Source organism: Neocloeon triangulifer, unplaced genomic scaffold (genome assembly GCF_031216515.1).
Source record: "Neocloeon triangulifer isolate White Clay Creek 2 clone unplaced genomic scaffold, ASM3121651v1 ptg000011l, whole genome shotgun sequence".
Lineage (NCBI taxonomy): Eukaryota > Metazoa > Arthropoda > Insecta > Ephemeroptera > Baetidae > Neocloeon > Neocloeon triangulifer.
Genome location: NW_026775553.1, coordinates 3873909 through 3896939, shown reverse-complemented (window position 1 = coordinate 3896939; position 23031 = coordinate 3873909). Strand labels below are relative to the sequence as shown.

The following is a 23031-nucleotide window of genomic DNA, read 5'->3' as shown; positions in this document are numbered from 1 at the left end:
GTCAACACGGTTGCTTTCGGGTCAGCTCTCCTCTATAACCCACTCTGTTAAGACGCTCTCCACCGCCAAGCTGCAATAAAACCCGCCGCCACATTATGTATGTGTGCGACTCTCAGCGGCTCTCTCTCTTGTCGCGAGAGAGAGATAATTTTATTTACTGCCGACGACGCGCTCATAAATGCGACGAGCTCTCATTCTCTGAAGTCGTTTATCATAATTACAAAATTGTAAAAGGCCAGCGACGAGGAGCGAAGAGAGGCCCTGATTAAAATTTATGCCGCAAACCGCATTCTGGAAGTAAAGTGATTTTTTTTTTTTGGAAAGAGATAGTCAAGGAAAAGGAATTTTACAATTTATCCCACTTTCTAAAGCCTTGATTTTTTTTTTGTAAATGATCTTCAAATTGGAATTGTTTGTTGCAGGACGTGCTGGAGGGTTGCAAATTACAGACTTGAAAGTGCCACAGTTGGTCAAGAATGGCTCGGGGCGACCGCTCATCCTGGACTGCGAGTACACGTTGGCGCCTGAGGAGGAAGGTGCCGGCCTCGTGGTCAAGTGGTTTTTCAATTCGCAACCGGCTCCTGTCTACCAGTGGATCCCCGGAAAGAAGCCTCAGGTTGGTTCCTTTTTCTTTTTTTGAGGGAATGAATTGGAAGCGTTTTTAAAACATTATTGCAAGATTTAATGAACCTGACAATGAAGATAGATTTTCAATTGAAACTTTTACTGAATCAATCTGGAATTAATTTTTTTATTTTTAAATTTCCGCACATTTTTCAATAGTAAGAATTGTTTCCATTGTATGATTCAAATTTATCAATTTTCACCCGGCCAATTATATTTTTAACAGTGGCTGGTCTGTGCATAAATAAACATTTTAATTCAAATTCATTTTTTTTAAATTTATTTTATATCTTTTCTAATAATAATAATAAAACTCCAAAAAAATATTTAATCGTTTTTCACAAATTTTAATATAAAAAATTTAAAAGATTTAATGATGAGAAAATTTGTTTCACTTTAAATAAATGTAAATAAAATGGTTAAAACTAAAATTGTTTATTTTTCAAATACTAGGATTTGGGCATCTTGAAAGGGCGGCTGAACCTGGAGTACCAGGCGTCGAGCCACCCTTCGCAGGCGCACCGGGCCCTGCAGATCGTCAGCGCGACGAGCGAGCTCTCCGGGGAATACAAATGCTCCGTGTCCACTTTTCATGATGAAGACTTCATGGTCAAGCGGATGCTCATCTTCGGTGAGTAGCCGGAAAAAAAATTCTAGTGCCGTCCCCGAATTAGCCGCTCTCTCGGCCGTAAATTAGAGGCGAGGAAGAAATTGGCCCTCGTCTCTCTCTCTCTCGGCTTTGCCAATTACCTTCTCAGGCCGGGCAATCCAATTTCAATTATGTTACCTCTGATGCGCACCCCATACTTTTTTGCCACATCTGTCCGCGCGCGGTGATGAGTGGGTGGCCGCAAAGAACTTGTAATCCTGCCCAAAAATTAGGTTTCCGTCGAGTGGAAAGTTTCTTAGGGCGCACGACCGGTGCGTAGACGAACCGCATGGCGACATGAGTCGGGGAAAACTTTTTGAGTGCTTACATATTACTGAATGAGAAACAAAAAGTTGGGTAGAATAACTCTGACAAATTTTCATTTTTACTCCTTCGGGCCAGCATCAAATTAACTTTGAAGTGTTTTAACTCATGAAGTGTTCAATTAAAAATGTTTAAAATCTGTGATTTTCTTTTTTAAATTGGAGATAATTTTCGTCTTATTGCATTATAATTCAACTCTCAATTATATTTTATTTCACATCATGAAGGGAAATTAGAAGAAATTACACTAATGATCGATAAATATATAATTAACTTTTTTTCACAAAATATGTGTGTAAAGAAAATTTTGTTCGGATTTTCGAGGCATATAATTAATAGATTAAAAATTTATAATTTAAAATTTAGCAGCTTCCCAATTACATTACAATTCAATTTTATAGCATAATCTCAAACATATTATATCATACAAAAGTTATTATTTAATTCGAAAAGTGCATCTAGACATTTACTTTTTATTTGCTTGCCTCTCAGATATAAAATAAAACAGTGTTTATTTTATTTCTGAAGTACTTGCCCTTTTCATGCAAAGTGCAAAACACCGCACTGTTGTTCCGCATCGCATATGGCCTAGCCTGTTTTCAGTCTGCATTGTGTTTGTTTATATGAAAGAAATTCTCATGCATTGGCAGGGCGTGTGGGGAAATCCTCGGTCGACCCAAATAGTGCGAAATGCAGCCGATGTGAATGCTAAGAGTAAAAAGGCGAAAAGCAGGAGACGGAAGCGGGGTCTCTTAAACTCGGTTCAATTGTATATCCGCCGAGTTAGAAAGATTTTGTTGATGCGCGTCACGTGTCTGTGAATATCATAGCCGGCGAGAAAGGCCGAATGTACTGTACACACACATCAGCCACCAGCAGCCCTGCATGTTAAAATGCTGGTGGTTGAGAATGGAAATATCAAAAGGCCCCGCTCTCGCTCTGCCGGAGCCTTTCTTTCCCCGAAAACATCTCGCCCGATTGGCCTCAGCCGCATGAAATATGCATATCAAAGCAGCGATACTGCCGCTCATGTGCCGCGTTTATGCTTAAAATATCATTTAAGCCCCTGAAACATTTAAAACGTGCACGACAGACGAGATAAGCAAAGACCTCTAGCATTTTACGCCCGCCAACCAAGATGGCTGGCTCGGATTTTAAAGCTTACCTGCCGCCTAAACTCGCTCGTCCCGGCCAAAATCCTGCCAAATATTTCCCAAAGTCTTAAACTTTCTCAACTTTTTATGCCAAATTATCTAAATTCACTCAAATGTTCATCATTTTCTTTTTAAATTTCAAAATTTTCAGAGCTTAAGCAAAAGTCTTTATATAAATTTTTTACTATTTCGTTGGTACTGATTTGTCAAATAAAAATCAATAAAAAAATCTTTCATTAGTTTTTTTTAATTGAATAATAAAAACTTAAGAAATTGAAATGCCCATCATGAAAATAATTAAAAAAATTGTTATCAACAATTGAATGTATAAACAGTGTTGTCACAATTTTGATAATTCAACAACTCAATAAAAATTAAAATGGACATTTTGCTCAAACGGTATTAAAATTGAAATTTTCAAATTGAGACTATTTTTTTACTGGATGCAACATTTTATACAACAAATTTACACCTATTTTGTATTTCATATTTATTTTTCTTCTTCTTTCGTTAAGAATATTGAAGAATATTTAAAACAAAGACATTGAGCTTTTTTTATAAAATTCTCCTCTCCAGGGCTTTTTTTTTAATAAAACCTTTATATCGCATCAAGTTTAAAATTGCATTTTTATTCCCTATGAAAAGTAGCAGATTGCTTGGTGTATTAAAGGAAGTCAAACGTCTGACGGCATCTCACGGTGGCCTAGTTGCTTCAAAATGCATGTATGCAGGCGCATGCAAAAATAATGCAATTGCACAATAATAACGCCAACGGAGGTCTGCGCAAAAAAAGCGAGCAGATTGTCAGTCAGCCAGTCTTGAAAGCATGCACAAAGGCCGTGCCTGCAGTTATTTGTATTCTCGGCGTGGCTGCATCTTGAAATGGCCGACAACAATGCAAAAAATTCACCCGCCAGCAGACGGAGTGCATAAAGAGCTGCCGCAGTGAAATGTGGAGCAGCATTAGCCTCTCTGCACTCGCCGCTGCTGCTGCACTTATTTTTTATCCATTATATTCGCAACTGCAGAAAAGGTAATGATGTGATTATACTCGGGCTATTATGAACAGCGTCGGGTGCTCTGCGTCGTCTCTTATTCAACAATCGCTTTTGTCGGTCTCCAATTATATGCAGAGGCTTATTCCTCCTCACACCTTTATAGTGAACCATTCAATGCACTTCAGCAAATAGCTCGATTTAGTTCACTTCAAAGAACGGCTTATTTCATTTGAAAGGAGTTCTTTGCAGCTTATCGTGACGCCTTGAAGTGCAAGTTTGTGCAATTGCAATGTTATTTTCGCAAATAATTGTATTTATTGACAAACTGTCATAGCAAACATTTCAAACGTTTTAAGTTATATGTTAAATTGCAACCAGATAGCCCATATTCTTGTATCTGGTACTGTAAATAAATATTATAATTATTCTTTTTAAATCACTTAACATTCACCCTTTTTTAATTGCTGATTAAATGGTACGGTCACTGATAAATAATTATTTAAAATTATATTTAATAAAACATTTTATTAAATAAAAATAACGTTATTTTAAAAATTTATAAATTATTCTTTCTTAAATTTTGTTTTAATGTATTAAGTATTTATTTATATTTATAATGTGAACACCGCAACTAAAATTTTAAATGTTCAAATATTTCGTTGATGAATAATTGTTTAAAATAAATTTTTATTTGGTTCAAAAAAATTTACAATAATTTATAGAATTTAATAATAGGAAGTGGTACATGTAAATAAGAATAAGTAACCATTTGTTTACTTTTCGTATCAAAAAATTAAATCTCACCACCAGTTCTCTGAATGAGATTAATTTTTTGAGGCGGAGATATTCCCTCTTTTGGTTTCACTTTTTTTCATCAGTACATAATATAAATTCCAATTCAATTTCGGCTCAAGGCATTATGAATCGTGCGGTAAATGGATAAATCACGTCGGCCGAAATTACAATTTTAATATTCAGAAAGGCAGCCGGCGGTGGCTTTCTCCAGCAGCAGCCAGCCGCACAAAAGGATATCTCTCTCGTTTCCCAGAAAAGCAGATCGATATAGAAAAGAGAGGCTCCGCCGCCGCCGCCGCCGCCGCTCGTCCTGGTGTGATGCAAGAAGTTTTAATACAAAATCTCATCATAATACTTTGAATTGGAAATATCGCTCGTGTCGGTTCAGAGATCTATCATTCAATATAGCGGTTTCGAATACAAGCGCGCACTTCTTCTTTCAGTCCCACCAGAGACGCACGTTTGCTGGGAGAAAAGAAGTAAAAGCGAAATACACACAAAACATACAACGCAAAAAACGTCGCTCATTTCGTATGCAGCCTAAGCACAGAACTTGAGCTCCTTTCAACCAAACTTTTTATATGTAAAATTTTGTGTTATTGAAATGAAGAAGAAAAAATAATGGTAAATTCGCCTGGGGAAATACATGCTCTGGCAAAAATTATTTTCATTCCCATTTTATATTATTTATTCGCGATGCAGCTTGCTCGGAGAGTGCAGCTCGATATGTATTCATGAAGCAATGCATCACTCGACACTTTTAAAACGACACCTCCGTAATGAATATGCGCTGCTCGGTCAACCAGCAGCTTTGCAGAAATACATTCATGATATCAACGTACGTGCAGGAAAATTCAAATTTATAAAACGGGAACATGCATATCCATCGGCATTTTTGCATTGCTGATCATTTTCAAACAATAAAAGTTGATAAAAGCTTGGCTTGGATAATTAAATAGAAGGAAATCTTTTGAAGAGGAGAGAAATACTAGATTTTTATAATTGAATACACTGCATTTAAAAAAAGCGATTCTAAGAAGAAGAAAATTTGGAATTCGTACGGAACTGCACATTTATTCTTTTACTGAATCTCTGTATTTTTCTTGCTCTTGAAGAAATGAGGTCATGTTTTGCTATTATACAAAATTTTCAATGCTGATATTTTTCTATTACAAAAAAGACCTAGGAAATCGCACGCATGCTCAAATAACTTCCTTGCTCTTGATAAAAAAATTTTAATTAAACCTCTATACATCTAAATCAGTAAATTTTAATAAATATTTAAAAACAAAATGTAAAACTTCGTCTACTGCTAATTTTTATTTTATTTTTAGTTCTGAAAGGTAGGAAAATTTAAAAATATAAAAGGTTGTATAAAATTTACATCTTCAAATTTCTTAAATTCATTTAAATATCACATTTAAAACCTGAAAATTCCCCAAAATTAATAGGCTGCAAACCTTATAATTATAAAAGCTATTTTAGAACCCCAAAATTGCACACTCTGCCATTTCATAAAACGAACACCCGTGTTCTGAGAGCTTTTAATTAAATAATTTGAGGATAAACATCACGCAGAGTCGGTGGTTCGCATCCACAAACGTTTCGCAGCCTAATTTCCTCCCTCCATCTCGTCGGTGGCTTACAAATTGCCTGGAAGAATTATTGCCAGTCACGCTTTTAACCCTCAAAATGAAATTACATATATTTCACCAAGCATGCGTCTGCCGCGCCGCACAAAAGTGATATAAATTCTACCGGCGGCGGCTGAGGTGAGTGTCATAACACCGCGCCTAGATTTGCTCTTCCTCTCTGTTCTCGACGAATTACTATATATTTTTCCCTCTCTCTCGCTCGTAGCTACATAGAAAATTACATCAACTTAAGTGGCGTCGCCGCCGAGCCTAATAAAACGGCGTAAGTGTGTGTTACTGCCGCGCCGTATGATAATATTCCTCTCTTGTTATGCCTCGCCTAACTCAATAACTCCTTCTTCTACATGCGAACCACCTTTTCGCAATTGTTTTTACTGCCGGCGGCTTTTGCGGCGGCGGCGAAATCAGGGCGTTTGAAATGGAGATTGCGAGTAATTTTGCAACGCCGCAGTCTATACAAGATTCATGAGAAAAAATGTATGAATTTTTTTCTATACAGAGAGTATGACGAGAGCTAGTTAGTGCAAAATGCAGCTTCATTTGATCGTCGATTGCCATGGCAACTTGGGCGGTCTAGGCGTCGACACTCGCACAAGAGAGCTGCTAATTACAACCCTCTCTCTCCAAACACTTTGATAATGTACTCCATGAATTCAATTTTCTCCTCTCAACCCCTATATAAATGTTCTCCGTTCGGATCGGTTTTCTCATCGATTTGCGATTTAATTAGCCCGGCTAATTTAAAACTTGCTCCCTTCTCTGTACCGATCGTGGCTTCAAATAATATCACCGGCCTGGAAAAATGGCCCTGGGTAATGGCGCGGTGGCCGGTGTTTCATTTCCTGGGTCAGGAAGTGACAAAGTTACAACGCAACCTGCTTCCCCCCAGCGAATCTCGCTTGCTCTCTTATTGCCGTTGAAAGAGGGGGCGAAAGGGAAAGAGACAGCCAGATCCGCCCTCGCAATTCCAAGCTCAATTAATTCCAACATTAAATTTCAACAAGTTATTTACGTGCTTTATTCTGGGTAGAGACGGAAAACGTGGAGAACTTGAATTAAAAATAAAGCGACTTGAAAGTAATAAATTATGTAATTAATTTCTCTCTTCTCATTCTTTTGTAATTAATTTTTCATTTTCCCTTAATTTTGGAGAGTCAAAATATATCTCAAATTTAACGAGTTTTCGTTTATTTTTGTAATATTTAATGTATAATAGCATTTTAGACTTGTCTTCAGACATTGATATTAAGCTAAAAATCAAATGCATTTCTCAATAGCAAGGCATAAGAAGTTTTTTAAATTAATTACCTTAAAATATTTTAATGTTTTTAGACTGTTATTTTAAAATAAGTTTATTTTTGAATGCTTCTTTTATATTACTTTTTTCATACACATATTTCCCTTGTAAACATATAATAAATATCTAGTTTTTTCCCAAAATTGGAGCAGATCTGTGAACTTAACAAAGTTTTGGGCATAAAAATTAATTTAAAACATTAAAAACGCGCTTACCACGGAATTTTGAAGAAAAAATACATTTTAAATATAGATCCTGCTGGATAAAACTGTGAGCCTGTCAAGCCTTTTGTAGCTTCTTTCGGTGCAGAAAGTGTGTCAGCTGGCCTGAAGCGAAAGGCGCGGCCGTCCGACGTGGGTCCGGCGGTTGAGTCGGCGGTTAAGTCCTTCCTGAAGTGAATCAGTGGCCGAGTGACAGGCGAGCTGCAAAGTTGGGGCCGCTTGCTTGTCTGCGCGCAGCCAGAGCAAACTTTGTGGCCATATCTGCCGCAGAAAGATGCCCTGCCTGAAGTTTGTCTTGGCGCGCAGTGGCCGATAATTGGCTGCTTTGCCTCCTTATTGTGAAATAAGCCACGCGCGCGAACGATAAGCAGTCTTAAACCGCCACCGAGAGCTAACTTGAACTTTTCATTAAGTGCGCGTGCGAGCGAAAGGGACGACGGAGAAGACCAACTTTGCGGATTATCATTTTCAATCCTTAATTAATATTTCATTAAACCCGAACACCCCGCTTATTGATATAAAAATTTATAAAATATAATTATATTGTATCGGAAGATTTTTATTTCATATATTTTGATTTATTTATATAATTTTTATAAATAAATTTACTGCAAAGTTGATGATAATGAGAATCTAGATTATTTAAAAAAAATTTAAAGAGTATTTCCTTTGTATAGAATCTCTGGTATTTTTGTGTAACATTAAATATGTAAATAATACAATTGTTTTTATTATAATAAAGTTCTTTTATTACTTTTTTATTCTTCTTAGTCTACATTAACCGTTGTGTCCGTTGTTAATTAGTCCAATTTTTGCTCATCATTTTGTTTACACTCAATTATTGAAAACAATTTATATAAAAAAAAAAAGAATTGTTGGACAATTTTTTGACAGATTTATGTTAAAAATGCTAAATATCAAGGAAAATTTTAAATTTTAAATGTTTTTATTGCAGATTTTTCGAATAAGAAGGATTTCACAACAATTCTGATGCAACCGGTCTGACCAAGCCGCTTAACAGGTTGCATACCCACATACAGAGCAGCTCGTTTGCACAAACATTTGTTTTTGAAAGTTTGCAAAAAGGCAAATCGCGGCAAATGCGCCGTAATAATTATTCCGCTGCGAATGAAGGCGGCTCTCGTGCCGGGCTCAACCACCCACCCCTGTGCATAACTGTGTATGGTAATTTTCTCCTCTGCCGTTTGAATTTGCATATTTTAGTATTTTGCCGTTTGTTTACGTTGCTGCCTTGGTGATAAATCACAGAGATTTAGTTGGCAAAGCTCGCGAGGCAAATCAGCAATTGCAAAAGAGCGCTTTGCCGATCTCTGTGCAGACTAATTGCGTCGGCAAGACATTTTTAATCTCGCAATGGCTTCTGCTCTGCGTCCGAGCGCGTGTTCGAGTGCTATTTCGATATCAAGCCTTTGGCTGCGAGTCACGACAAAGCGAAACACCAACGCAGACGACCAAAGGGTTTCAATGGAACAGCTTTTTGCCACAAATGTTTCGCAACACACTCGAACGTTGTTCCATTCAGCTCGAGAGCTTAAATCTTTCACAAGAAAAACAGGAAAATAAATGGGTCGCCATTTCTTGTTCAAAAGTCAAAAGTTTCTTACGTAAATCCTAAATAAATGCTTTTAAGAGAAGCATAAAATTAATTTTGCTGAAAATGACTTACCCGAAACTTTGCTCTTAATGACTTTTGGTTCCTGCGTGTTTTTCTTTCAGAATGTTATATAAGAGTTAATTATTTAATTTTTTATATTTGTTATGATTTTGCAACGTTCAACTTTCTTTTTCAGCTCTTTAATCTGTACAGAAAAACGTATCTGTATTATATTAACAAAATATTTCGGGATTGCATTATTCCATTCTTCCGGCTGAAAATTATATTTAGATTTTCAAACGTTTTTTGCTTTTAAAACTAATTTAAATTTAAAAATTGGTCATAATAAATTTTGATAAATTCAAATAGTTTTTAATAATCATTGACCAAAACTAAAATGAATCAATTTTAAAAACCTTGCCGTTTGCAAGGGTAATTTTTATTGCAAAAAACCACATTAATCCCGTACATTAACATGTTTTTTTGCCTTTTCGTTTTAGGTTATTATTTTGGATGCAAGTGACATTTAAGTTTGTAAAAGAATTTTGTAAAAATTATGGCTTCCCACAAAAATTTCTGTCGGATCTTTCCAGTGAAATATATAATTACCAGAGCGAAACGCACGGAATTTTTTGCAACACTGGCAGGGAGATTTGCTGGCGCCGGACAAAAACAATACAGCGTCGTTATTCGTCGCGGCAAAAAGCAGCAGGTCATATATTTTACGGTCAAATATTTGCGCGCTGGAAAACGGTCCAGCAGTTATTTCGAAATGTGTTGCGACGTCGGGTATTATTTACCGTGGCTCTGTTTACAATGGACTCAACAAGTGCACAAATTCTGCAAAGATCACAGCCGGCGGCGGCGGCGCTTCCGTTGTCGCCTGCTTTCTTGTGATGCATGCGCCCTTCTCGCACACATATTATGTGTAATGTGAATAATAATACGTGACTCGCCCGGCAAGCAGGCGCGAACACGCGTGTGTTTTGCTGCCAAAACGACCCTTGCCATAAGCACAAGCTACATTTATGCGGAAACAGCAGACACTTGTCTTGAGCAACTCTTGCAAGAGCAATTTCGGCTTGTCCCTTTTTGCCAAAGTGAAACTTGAAGAGGAGTGTGAATAGAGTTTCCTTAAACGATTGGCATGTTCACATTTTTAAATAGTTGCAAGCACCTTTGATTTAATATAAAATATGCAAGCAAAATTAATTTAAATATAGGAATTGAGGATTTTAAATATATTTTTATTATTATGTATTTTTTTCTAAGTAGAAATAAAAATACGACTGTTTATTTATAAAAAATAGTAAAGCACTGAGTCCAATTAAAACTGCTGAAATACCACTTTATAAATCTCCAATCCTCCTAATTGTGAAAAATTAAATTCACTCGACCAATTGGTCATTTTTGAGATTTTTATAAACGGATAATTCCAGATAATAAATAAATAAAATGGAGCTCAACTTTCACATACGAGTGATTGGAAAAAACGTACGGCAAAATATGTTTTTTTTTCTCGACAAGCGATCAAATAATAGTCTGAGCGTTGTGTTCGTGTGTGACTGTTGTTGGCGTGGCAGAATTTCATTAAGGGGATTACACCGTGCATGTGACGGGATGATGAGGCTCAGCGATATTTAATTTGGGATTAAATGCACACGCGGGCGGATTAAAAGTAATTGATTGTTGCAGCTGAAAAGTCGATGCTGCGAGGCATGTGACTTGCAGAGATGTGAACTGTGAACGTCCGGTGCAAATAAATAATGAGCTTTTCATCGAACGGCGCGGGAAGAGAAAGAAACACTTAAGAGAGAAAGAAAAGAAGCTTTCATTTCACTTATCAAAGTTGGCAGCAAAACTTTTCGTCTCGAGGCACGTTCCAATCAACACACAAAAGGGAAAATGGGAGCGAAAGATAAACGAGCGGCAATAATTTACCATCAGATCAACAGTGGAACTTTTCCGGGCCGAGGAATTTGCAAACGCCGTCGCAGCTCAATATCGATAAAAATCTAATAACTCAGAAAGGAAGGTATTATGTTCTGGCTGAGTAAGTAACGGTTATATATCAAATCGTGACGGGGCCAAAAGAGTCAAGCAAGACAAACGCCTGCCGACCGGCAACCCATCATACAACCCCATGAATTATTAAGGCCCAATCATTCCGCCCTCCGTCAATCCCGGCCAGGCCTTTGCAGATGGTTCGAATAACAGCAGCTGGACCAAATTAAACATTCCAAGTTCTGATATGGCCATACCCCAGCCAACTTTGTTTTCCAAAGAAAGAAAACAAAAGTTTCTGTCTAAACTAATAAAAGACTCTGGATTGTTTTCCAAAGATTTAATAAAGCAATGCAGCGGCCAGGCGACCCCGAAAAATAATATAATATCAGCAATTCCAATAAACGACGTCGGGCAGGTCGCCGTTTTTTCCTTCTCCTCCTGTTTTTATTATTATTATTATTGTCGTCAGTAAGACAAATTTTGGCAGGGACGGTCGTCTGTTTGCTCACGGACGCTGTTATTAAAAAGGACGGTACACTGCGCAATTTACTCGGCGCCTCTTGAACCGCACTCGCACGCTCGCCAAAGGGCTCTTCACAGCTTTTCCGAGGAGCAAAAGGACAAAGAGCCGATGGCAATAACGCTCACATTAAAATATAATTATCTTTCTAGAAAGGAAAAGTATTAAAGAAGGTGAACTTTTGGCTAAATGAAAAAGTTAAAAGCTTCATTGGAGTTCAGAATCTCCTCAAAGGATTATTTTCTTCGTGGTTGGAAGCATCAATCAATAATTTTTGCTTTGATGCTTTTTTTAATGGTTGAATCGGTTTAAAATGTTTTTAAATGCTCTTAAGATATATGCAAGAGAGATTATTTAACAATAAAATCTCATTTTTGAAAATTTAAATATATCTGAATTATAACCTTCAAATAATTTATATTAATTAAGAAATTTTGATATTAAATGTTCCCATGACATGTAATTTGCATTCTCAACTATTTTGCAAATAGGCATAATGCACCATCATAATTTTTATTTCTACCATATTTTTATGTTAATGATGAGTGTAACTTTAAATATTTATGAAACAATCTTTAGAAGACTGAATTCTGCAATTTTTCTCGCTCTTGTAATAATTAGAATTGGCGAACTCTTAACACGAACGATCCGCCGGTCATGTACGTGATTTTGTGCCGATTTCAATTTTTCAACTTTGGCCGAAGAGGGCAAAATAATAAAAACGATAAAACGTCAGCGGCAAATAAAGCTCCCCGCTCTCTTTTATAAACGTACACAATTGGAAAGCAAACCTGCTCTCATTGTACGCGATTCCGGCAACAATGGAGGCGAGAGCAATTTTTCTCTTGCTCTCGGTGAGTTAAGCGCCGGCGGCTTTGCAGCCTGAGTTTCTAACAACCAACTTTTCACACTCAACGCCTGCACGAATCGAAAAGTAAGCGCCGCTTGTACTTTCTTCATTGAAAAAAAATAACATTCTCGCATCTTCAATTGAGCAACAACAACTATTTTTTGCGTTGCCTTTTTATCATCATGGGGGCTCTAAAAATCTGCACATTTTCACCTGCTTTTAATTTTGGGTTTTGATTTGGTTTGGATGTGGAATTCTCTTTGTATCCGTTGTCGCTTTAGAGTCATAACTTTTGGAATAACTTGAAAAAAATGAGCTGGAAATTTTCATGTTGGTTAAACTATATTATTATTATTATGATATTTTTTAATTATTACAGATTTTTTGATTTAAAATATTCACAAGTAAAATATGATTGAAAAAATATACTTGATTCCCGACATTTATTCTAAAGTGTAAAAACATTTTTGCTTCAGTATTTCGATTCAAAAATGAATGTAGTACTTAGATTTTCTCAGAAAAAAATTCTATTTTTGGATCATTTTACTTATGTGATTCAATTTTTTACTTGTTCTAATCGATCGTCTTTCTGCTTGAACTCTACGAAATTGCAAAAATTGTCCTCAATATAAAAAAAATTAAAAGTGGTACAAGTCGTTTGTGGAATGAATTTATGCCGGTGGATTATTAAAATTTATTATTTGGCCGAGTCGGTCCGAGTCTGTGCCAGCGAATTTGTATTCAAGTCTCATTTCGGAGCGGAGCCGCAAATAGCAACGGCAAAAAGCAGTCTCATTTAGCCGGCTCATGCACCTTGTAGCGATAAAGCGCGCAAAATTGTCGGCTTGCTAATAAATACCGGTACCACCACCAATAACCAGGCATAATTTATACTTTTGCCCAGCGGCAGCAATAATTGAGATAAACCTGGCAACAAAAACGGCTTCTTATCAACTGCCTTTGTTTATGCTTTTATTTTCCAACCGTAAATAAATTCGATCTGCGTGACTGGCCCGCCGAAAAAAAGGCGGAATGAGACGGCGAGGGAAAGAACAGGCAACTAACAAGGCCCACGTTTGAACGGTGATTTATTCTGGGAGAATAATGATGTGAATCGGCGAACAAACCGTATCAAATTTAACTGCCTTGGCTTTTCACTGCTCCAAATAGCATCGGCGAGGGACTGAGATTTTAGGTCAGAAAACAGAGCTATTTTTCCGTGTCGTTAATGCGTTCAAAATAAAAAGTTATAAACATAAATCATCTCTCACTATTACCTGTTTTATTGCGGGAGAGATTTCGTTTCATCAACTGGGAAATTTTATTATTTGTTTATATTTATTTTTTCTCTCGATTTTTATGTCTTCGCCCATTTTTTATTCAAAATGTCAAGTATATAGCTGAAGTGATGATTTTTTTCTGTGATTTATGATCTAATTTATTTGTGAGAAAACTTCATAATTTAGAAATTAATATGTTTTATATTCTTTTTATTGTTATTTGTTTGTCCACATTGCTTACATTCAATTACTGAAAACAATGTATTTAAAAAAGGGAATTGTTGGACAAAACGGCACCAACACTAGCAATAATTCCGAGATCAAAAAGACCTCATCCATCGGAGTGAGCATTGATAACTTAATTATTCTTTCCTAGATTTATTTTTTTCCCTCAATTATTTTAATTTAGAGTCCTTCATAGAGAAGAAACAAAATTACTTTATGCAAACTTCAAAATATCACCGATTTTTATTTCATTATTTCAATTCTTTATTCTACATTCTTTCCAGGGGAGCATAATATAATTTTTTTTTTATTAATCTACCTAAATCAGCGTTTCTAATCAAAAATTTGCTGTCAGTTTAGTGTAAAATATCTGCCATTTTCCAAGAATAGACGGAAACTTAATGCAAATGAAAGAAAATCACCGGAGTGACTTGGAAATTCGATTACACGGAAGGAAACTTTGGAGCAGCGTTTCGGTCGACCCCTTTAAAAGAAGAAAAGTGTTGGCAGCGTCGGCTGCGGGGGCGCACGCAAATAAAATCAGTCGGAAATGGTGATGAGAATAACAGTGGCAGCCAGTCGGCCTCCTGGGGGTCTTAAGTTAGAAAACGGCGGCGCGACAAAATCGTATGATGGAGTGAGTGAGAGTGGTAAGTGTGAGCTGCCTTGGGAGATGATGGCTCGTTAGCCAACAAAGCCCTCGGCTAATCTTCTCTCTCTCTCTCGCGCTCGCGCTCGTTGGCCGACAAACTCAATTACGGCCAGGATCATACAGTAAACGACGAGAGCGCTTTGAATTTGCATACTTCGCAAACTGCCGGAGTGGGCGGAAGAGCCGCAACCGAGTTATGAGAGAGACCGGCCGGCCGAAAGATGCACGGATGCATTTAGAGTGTACACGGATTTGACGGAGGGTGTTTGAGATTGGATTAAAAAGGGATTCGCACGCGTAGGAGGCCGAGGCTGGAAATAGAAACCTGCCGAAAAGCTGACGGAGAAAATGTGTTCGTTTTGCTCAATCGGTAATAGATTTCCAAAAATAGCTCTCAGCATTTCTCTTACATGAGTGGAATTCTTCTCTCATTAAATTTGTTTCTCTGGATATGGGCCACAATGTTTCGTCAAATTTCAAAAATTAATTGCTTGATAAGTTTATTAGTATACAAAGAATTGAAATTAAATACGATTTGAATCGTGCTTGTTAACACCTAATAATGTATCAGTAAAATTTATAAAACTTCCTATAGCTGTGAAAATATCACTACATACATGCAAATATTTTCAATGTGGCTAAAGTACAAATAGCAAAGTCAGAGGAAATTATAATCTTTTTATTCTAAAGAGAAAGTGAACTTATTTTAATTAGCCAAAAAAAGTTATTTTCAATTTTAAATTCATGGTGTTAAAAGTAATAAAAATTCCATTTATCTCTTTCAATTCGGGTTCGTCAACTAAAAACTTCTGCAATCAAATTTTTTAACTTTTTTGTTTCTTCAATAAATTTTAATTCTTAAATATAAAAATTGGAAACTGCTTTTCATATCTGAAGATACCTCGAGCTAAAAATAAACATTGCTTCATTTTCCACGTGACGTCTTTTGGCGGTAGATTTAAACACGCACCCTCTCTTTATATATTCCCACCGGCTTGTTCGCCTCTGGTGTTCCGCGAGCCGAAAAGTTGTAAATGCAAATTTCCTCGCGTTGCCACCCTTTGGAAGATGCGTCAGATTTTTTCTTCTTTCCCTTTACGCGAGATTTTACATGCACGATTTTTACAGCACAAAACAAGCGTGCATATAAAATTTTTACACTGGTGTCATTACGCGCCGGCGGATTTAAGATGGCTTTTGCCGAGTATAATCATTTTAAGACGGAATCAATAGTGCGCGGAGCAGCGAGCAGGCGTTTTATTAGCAAGGCGAAGATGCAATAAAACGAGCGCCCCGCCGGGAGGACCGCTGTTTGAACAGAGCCGCGGAGAAATTTCCTTGGAAACATTCGGTCGGAAAATTCGCTCAAATTCCCACTAACCCCAATTAGAAGCGACGTTGTGACCCTTGAGCGCCGGCCCGCCCTGCTCAATTCGCATTGGCCGGGCATTAAAGTTATTGCGCAGGGATTTTATGCAAATCTCACTTGGGTTCTGTGCGAATCTTGGCCGCGTCTCGTCGGAATTCGGCAAACGCCCAAAGCGTTCTCCGCTGCACACCCCTCAGATCTAATTTATTGCTGCTTCAGGCACAATTTCTAGATAAAATATTTTTTTTAATCAAAAGCACTTGCCATTAAAGAAGCATAAATCTGCCTTGCTGACTGAGACCTTCATTCGAACTGGCTTGATTATTCTATTCTGTGTATTGACTTGATGTTGACTTGATTTTCAATGTATTTGAATGGAGAATAAATGAATAATAATAATAAATGATGTTAATTATTAATGGATAGTAGATAAAGAGGTTTCCAAGAATTAAAAAAAACCAATGTATTATTTTAAAGCTTTGGTTTTTTCAAACTAATTTATAAAAATTATGCAAACAAAATGATATTATTTTTAATTTTTTTATTTATATCTGTTAAAAGAATTTGATTGGAGAATATAATTTTTGTTTTGTATTCTAAAAAAATAAATTGAACGTCAAAATATACAGGGATCCACATTCCACGTATTAATTTTTATAAATTATAATGAGAATTAAAGTAACTCGCAACCCACAGTTTTAGTATTAATAAATTTTCCTATTAATATAATATCCCTTCACTGTAAAATCTTGTGTTACTAAAAAAATCAAATAAATGCATTATTAATTCCATAATTTAGAAATCAATCAATATTCTTATTACGTTAGCACTTGTTATTGAATTTTGATCAAAATCTTTTGATATTGTAATTAAAGAAAAGTTTCTTATTTAATTATTTTAATGACTTTTGCCAGCTATACTTAATGTTTTTGCGCCACCTCTCTAAGTTGCATTTTGGCCAATTTTAATTTTCCTTATTTTAGATGTCACCAAAAATCACATTAGATGTGTTTGTCTTACAGGCTATAGCTGAATTAGACAACTATAAATTTAAACTAATTTTAATCTATTTTATAAAGAATCTCTTTTAATGTGACTTTCATACACGGCCCTCGTTGTAGTCGGCCCTGTTTCTGCAAAATCAGCCTGCTCTCCCCTGATGTTTATCACGCTGCAAATCGATGAATTTGTTTCAAATCCATCACGCCGCCGCCCCTGGGCCTGAGCGCTCTTAACACAATGTCGAAAAGTGTGAAGTGTTGATTTTCTTTGATTGAATATTGATCCGAGGAGAGGTGGCGCGAAAAGAATGGGGACCCTCCGAGAGATGAATTAAGCGATTTCTGGGCCAATTTATTTCATATCGCGTCGAATCTTCTCCTTCTTTTCTTCTCTTCTTTCCACATCCATCTCTCCCCTTTGAGAATTAATTCAAAGAAAGTCGGACTGCTCCCCTCTAATCTGCCTTTTCTCTCCTCGCGCAAAACGAAACTCTCGGCGGTCTTCAAATGCAGAACATCTTATTCCTCCGTGTTCCGCCGCGAGAGGACGACGTAATTGCCTTGTTATTTTAATAATCATGTCTTATCATAACTTCAAATCCGCCGCCGACGAGATTATTCTTTTTGAATCGCCCAGAGAAAGAGGGAGGAGATGCCGCAGCTTTGCACCATGCACAGCAGATTTTCTACCGCAGTGCTTTTCTCTTATTATTTTGCGGCATGTATTTTGCCAAATGTGCTGCTGCTTCACGGCTCAAAGGAAACTCTGCAGACCAGGGAATGTGTGTTAAAAACTGCAATTAATAAAGGGAATCTAGAATATGCACTTTAAATCGTACGGAAATGTACAAAGTAACTTATTTTCTTCATTAAAAGTTCCCAGAAGGAGAATATCAAATAAATATTAGATTTTTATTTCGTTATTTCATTACACACCAAGACGTGTATGAAAAACTGAAATGTATAGTCTATTAGTTTGATTAGGAAACATTAATATCTCAATATGAAATCAAATAAATAAATAAACTAGTAACAAATTTTGAATTATACAAAAGAGAATGACATTGAAAGATCAGAGCTATTATTTTCTTGCAAAAATATTTACTTTTAATAAAGTTAGTTTTCAAACAAAAAAACTGGAAACTAACTTTTAACAGTTGAAACATTCTAATTGTGATTTATATATTAAAATGTAGGACTTAAAAATTGATTGATTGATTAGATATTCACGAGACAGAACTTTTATACTGTTCTTCAATGAAGAAATTTTTCATCCGAACCTTTTCTTTATGCAAAAATAAAATACCGTTGCAAAAATTCACCAAAGAAAAAGGCGGACGACGAGTGTAGCAAAATGACGACCCACGCGTCTTTTCTTAAAGAGATTTCACATTTGATTTGTGCGGAGAGAGCAGGAAAGTTATCCGTCCTTCAGCATCGAAAGACGGCTGACTGAAAGGGATCTTTCCAAATCGAAGAAATCGCCAAACAGCTGCTTTTTCCCTGGAATCCGCCCCGAATTATCAAAGTGCAGATCTCTGGGCGCCAAATTCCTTTTCGCTGAAAGCAGAGAACTCTCCCCGTGCACATTCATCCGCCGCCGAGATATAAAATATTATTGAAAATTTCCTTTGATAGTCCGGCCAGGGATTTCGGAAGCAATCTTTCCAGATGAGTATCTCACGCAAAAAACATGCAATATTTCAAAAATCCTTTACTGAGCGGATCAAGGAAGACGCGTTCAAAGCACAATGCTTCCCAGAATTTGGCCCAAAAATAAGCAGCTTATTTAATGCGTGCACGTGAAAATGTCGCTTTTAGAATTAAATCGACGAAGGAATGCATTTGCAGTGTTCAATAAAAAGGGGCAGCAGTCTTGCTTTTGCTCTTGATAATGAACTGCAGCAAAACCGCGGTCGCCGACATCATTATAAAAGCGATGAGTCGACTTTTTTTGCACTTTGAAATAATTATTTCGTCCTCATTAATGTCTGCGGCAGCTGCAAAAATCTGCCCTTTTTCTTACGTCAAACAAACTTTGTGTGTGTTTAAATGACTGCCGTGAGGAAATCCGCTTGCTTTCTTTTCAACCGCGAATTTTGCAAGCTGCTCATTCTAAGCCCCTTTTAAGTTTGTTTTTCCTAATCCGGCTCGCAACAAAAGGTGCGGCGGGCAATGGACGTCATTTGAGCGCCTCCGGACAAAGGAATTATATTGTTATGGAGAGAAATTTGTCGCCTTTTTTGTTTGCCGGCAGCAGGCAGATAAAAGAATTAAACAAGTCCGCTGGGAAAATGGCCTCGTCATTTTAGGCGACGGATTGCGTTGATGTAATGCGGATTTTCCACGTCGGATGGTTCAAATATATACATTTTATCTCAACTCTTATGTATTTTATAAAGAGGAAAACGTGTGAAAATAATAAATAAGCTATTCAAAATCAGTTTAGTACTAGATGTGGTACAAAAATATTTTTAGATGCAATAATTTTCTTTCCCAAACTGAAGTATTGATTAGGAGGTGCTATTAAAGCCAAATATAATTTTTTTTCTATCTTCAATTTAGCCACAATTATAATTAGAAACTCATTTTCTCACATTTTTTATGCACTTTATTATAATAACATATTAATAAATAAAAAAAAAAAATGATGAATTTCATATTCTTTTCAAGCTTAAATTTTACATTACATTCAGAGTGGAGATAATAAACTCGCAACTTAAAATGAAGTTATTTCCAAGAATATTCCAGCACTCCTTTACATTCCTGCTTTTTTTACAGACCGCAAGAGCGTCTTTCTGTCAGCTGGCTGAAAGTCTAATTTCGCGCACCCCCTAAAGTTGCAGAGCCGGAAAATAGCACCGAGGGAGCTCATTTTCCGTGGGGCGCGCAACAAATTGGCAAAAAAGCCGCAAATGCAGCGCGCACTAATTTACGGGCGCACGCGGCAATTTTGCCTGGCTCTGCCGGGGCGTGTGTATTTTTTTTCCACCGCCGCTAAATCAACCCTTCGCGAGAGGAGCAAAGTGACTTCTTTTTCTTTCTTGCCGTCACTGCATTATGCATGATGGAAAGCGGCGCTGCAGGAAATACAATACACGGGGAAATTCGCGACACTCAGCATTAGTGATACATCCACGTTTGCTCTCGCATGTGCACCTGCACAATCAGCCCATCCGTCTGCCGACAGACACACACCAGACGTGTCGTCAATGCAAATGTCACCAGCTGCGGAGGTGCTCTAATGACGAGGCTCGCGCCAGGTGCTGCCAAGTGTACCAAAGAGGTTTTGACGTCACGTGTGCCAAAAATATACGACTTTTTACTTCAACAAAAAGCTAAAAACCAGATCTTTTTCATCAACTTAAATATAAAGAAGAATTTTGGTCTATTAATTTTCTTAAAATTTTGCCAGTGATTTGATAACAGTCATGTAGACTGTGGATAAAAGATTTCCTCATGTTTCTATTTATTATATTTGTTGTTTATTTATTTATCGTTTACTCAAATTTAATCTGCTTGCTGTTAGAAGTTTATCTTGTGAAGATTCACATAATGTTTGGAAAAAAAAGAATTTTTGTATAAAATAAAGCAACGTTATTGAGATTCCTGGACTTTTTTATATTTAAATATTTTTTTTACTTAATTATTATTTTCCTGCTTCCACTTTTGTACTATTAAATTTTATTACAAACTTGAAGCTTATCATTTTATTTTGTACAAATAAATGAACAGTTTTTAATGTTTGTATTTGAGCTTAAAAATTTGCCTTTTTGAAGAAAATATCTACTTTTTGCCTCATATTTCATCTCCTTCATTTCTTTGTTAATTTCATTGAGTTTAATATTGTTTGAAATTAATGATTGAAACTCTTGCTTGATTATTGTTCTTGTGACATCGTGGGAATCTAATTCGAGCTGGCTTTGTCCATGAACAAATTTCTCTGCGTGTCTCGCGCCTAATCGACTGGGTCTTTTGTCTGGTGGGCGGCGATTGTGACAAGAGACTGTCAAATTAATCTGCGCGCGAATTCCTGCCGTTTCATGCTCTTGAAAAAGCACCCTTTCATACACACACACACACCCCTGCATTATGCCTTAATTAAGTCACGTCTATAAATCTGCTCTTTCTCTCTCGGTATATGCGAAACGGGGCTTTATTACGCTGGCGCGCCATTATATTGTAATAAGTAGCGGGGAGCACAATAAGCCGACTACCATATTAAGTAAGAGCCTCACCATTGAAATATTTATTAGCACTGGTAACGCATTGCGCTGGAAAAGCTCTCTTCGGTCGGTCGGCACCACTTCCCGACGCCGTGCATGTGAATGGTAATTTTTCCATTCACGCTGGCAGGTTTAATGCACGCCACGTTAACAGCACACCCCTGATATCTTACTCTGCTCAATCTAATTGCGGTTATTACTCAGACCCGAGGAGTTATTAATTAATAAGGCAGTCAAACGTGCCAAATCGTAAAGTACAGCTAAGCCTTTATTCACAGCGTTAATTTGAAATAATAGGTTATTTCACCTCTCTCATGCATATTGAGTTTTACGAGATTTTTCTTCGTCTATTTTAAATTAAATATTATATTATGTTTTTATTTTTATAATATCTGTTAATTTTTTCCATTCCAATATTTTCTTTGCTATAAAAAATGCTAATCATAAAAATTACGTAAAGAACTTTTTAACAAAAATATAAATATTTGTTTGATAGATGTCAACAAGGAATTTAGTTATAAATCTATATCACCCTCCCTTTAGATGCCTGTAATTAATTGAATAATTCTTATGTGTCTTTAAATTTTAAACATACAATATTAAAAAGATCAAGCCTCAAAGAGTTGAAAAGCTCACTCGAATGACTCTAAAATTATATTTTTGGCCAGTTTTGCCATCCCTGTGAATCATATACAAAAAATAATTGTAATTTTCCTTCCTTTTAAACTTTGGTTCCAAGAATGCAAAAATAGTCCAGAGTCTAAGTCAGAGAACATTTCTGTTACCTGCAATCTGCAATGTATGGAAACAAACATTTTCGTGTCATTAGTTTCATTTAACACACGGAAAGTTTACATAAGAACCATAATTAACCCAACTTGATCTGATTTTGTTAAATAGAATATATTTTTATCGCAAAATCACTCCTTTAACTTTTGGTTGTACAGCCGAAGAAACTTATTATGTGCGTTGTTTTATGATATTGCGTGGCAACCGGCACTTGGTCGTACTGTTCTGATTGAATGAAACGGTCTCGCAGTCGAAACAGGAGAAAAATAAGCGATCGATTTCAATCTCAATTAAACGCTGGGTGCGATAAGTGTGTATTTTTCCAGCTCTTAACAGCCGGCCCATTAATTCCATTTGTACAGTGTTTTGCAGCGCGAGTGCAAGAAGGAGTAATTCACCTGCTGAGCAAACAAAGGCCGTATTTTTTTTCCCCAACAAAAGCCCTTTTCGGGAGGCACATTAAAAAAAATTGCGCGAGCCCCTCATTACTCATTCACCGGAGGCAGTGCGGGGAGCAGAGGGTGCGAATAATGGGCAACCCTTGTTGATTTTTCCTTCCTTATTCTCTCTCCCGTTTGTTTGACATCATTTTTTTTTATATATATATTTTCAGTCAGAGCAAATAGGAAAAATGTCGGCACATTGTAAGACAGCCTTTTCTTTTTTGTGTGCGTTCATCATCATCATCACAACGCGGCCCCTTATTTTCGCAGCATATAATACATATTATGGCAATACAATTTTACAGCGGCACACATATTATCTGTGCAAAGTCAACAA

At 36.7% G+C, this 23031-nt stretch overlaps 1 protein-coding gene across 1 annotated transcript in view; it reads left to right on the top strand.

Moving 5' to 3' along the window:
* Positions 1-23031, top strand: part of LOC132196037 (uncharacterized) — a 191130-nt gene that overhangs the window by 38274 nt on the left and 129825 nt on the right. Inside the window, exons 2-3 of the mRNA XM_059618419.1 lie at positions 423-616; positions 1078-1255. Coding sequence (XP_059474402.1) covers positions 423-616; positions 1078-1255 — 372 coding nt within the window. The remainder of the gene's footprint in view (positions 1-422; positions 617-1077; positions 1256-23031) is intronic.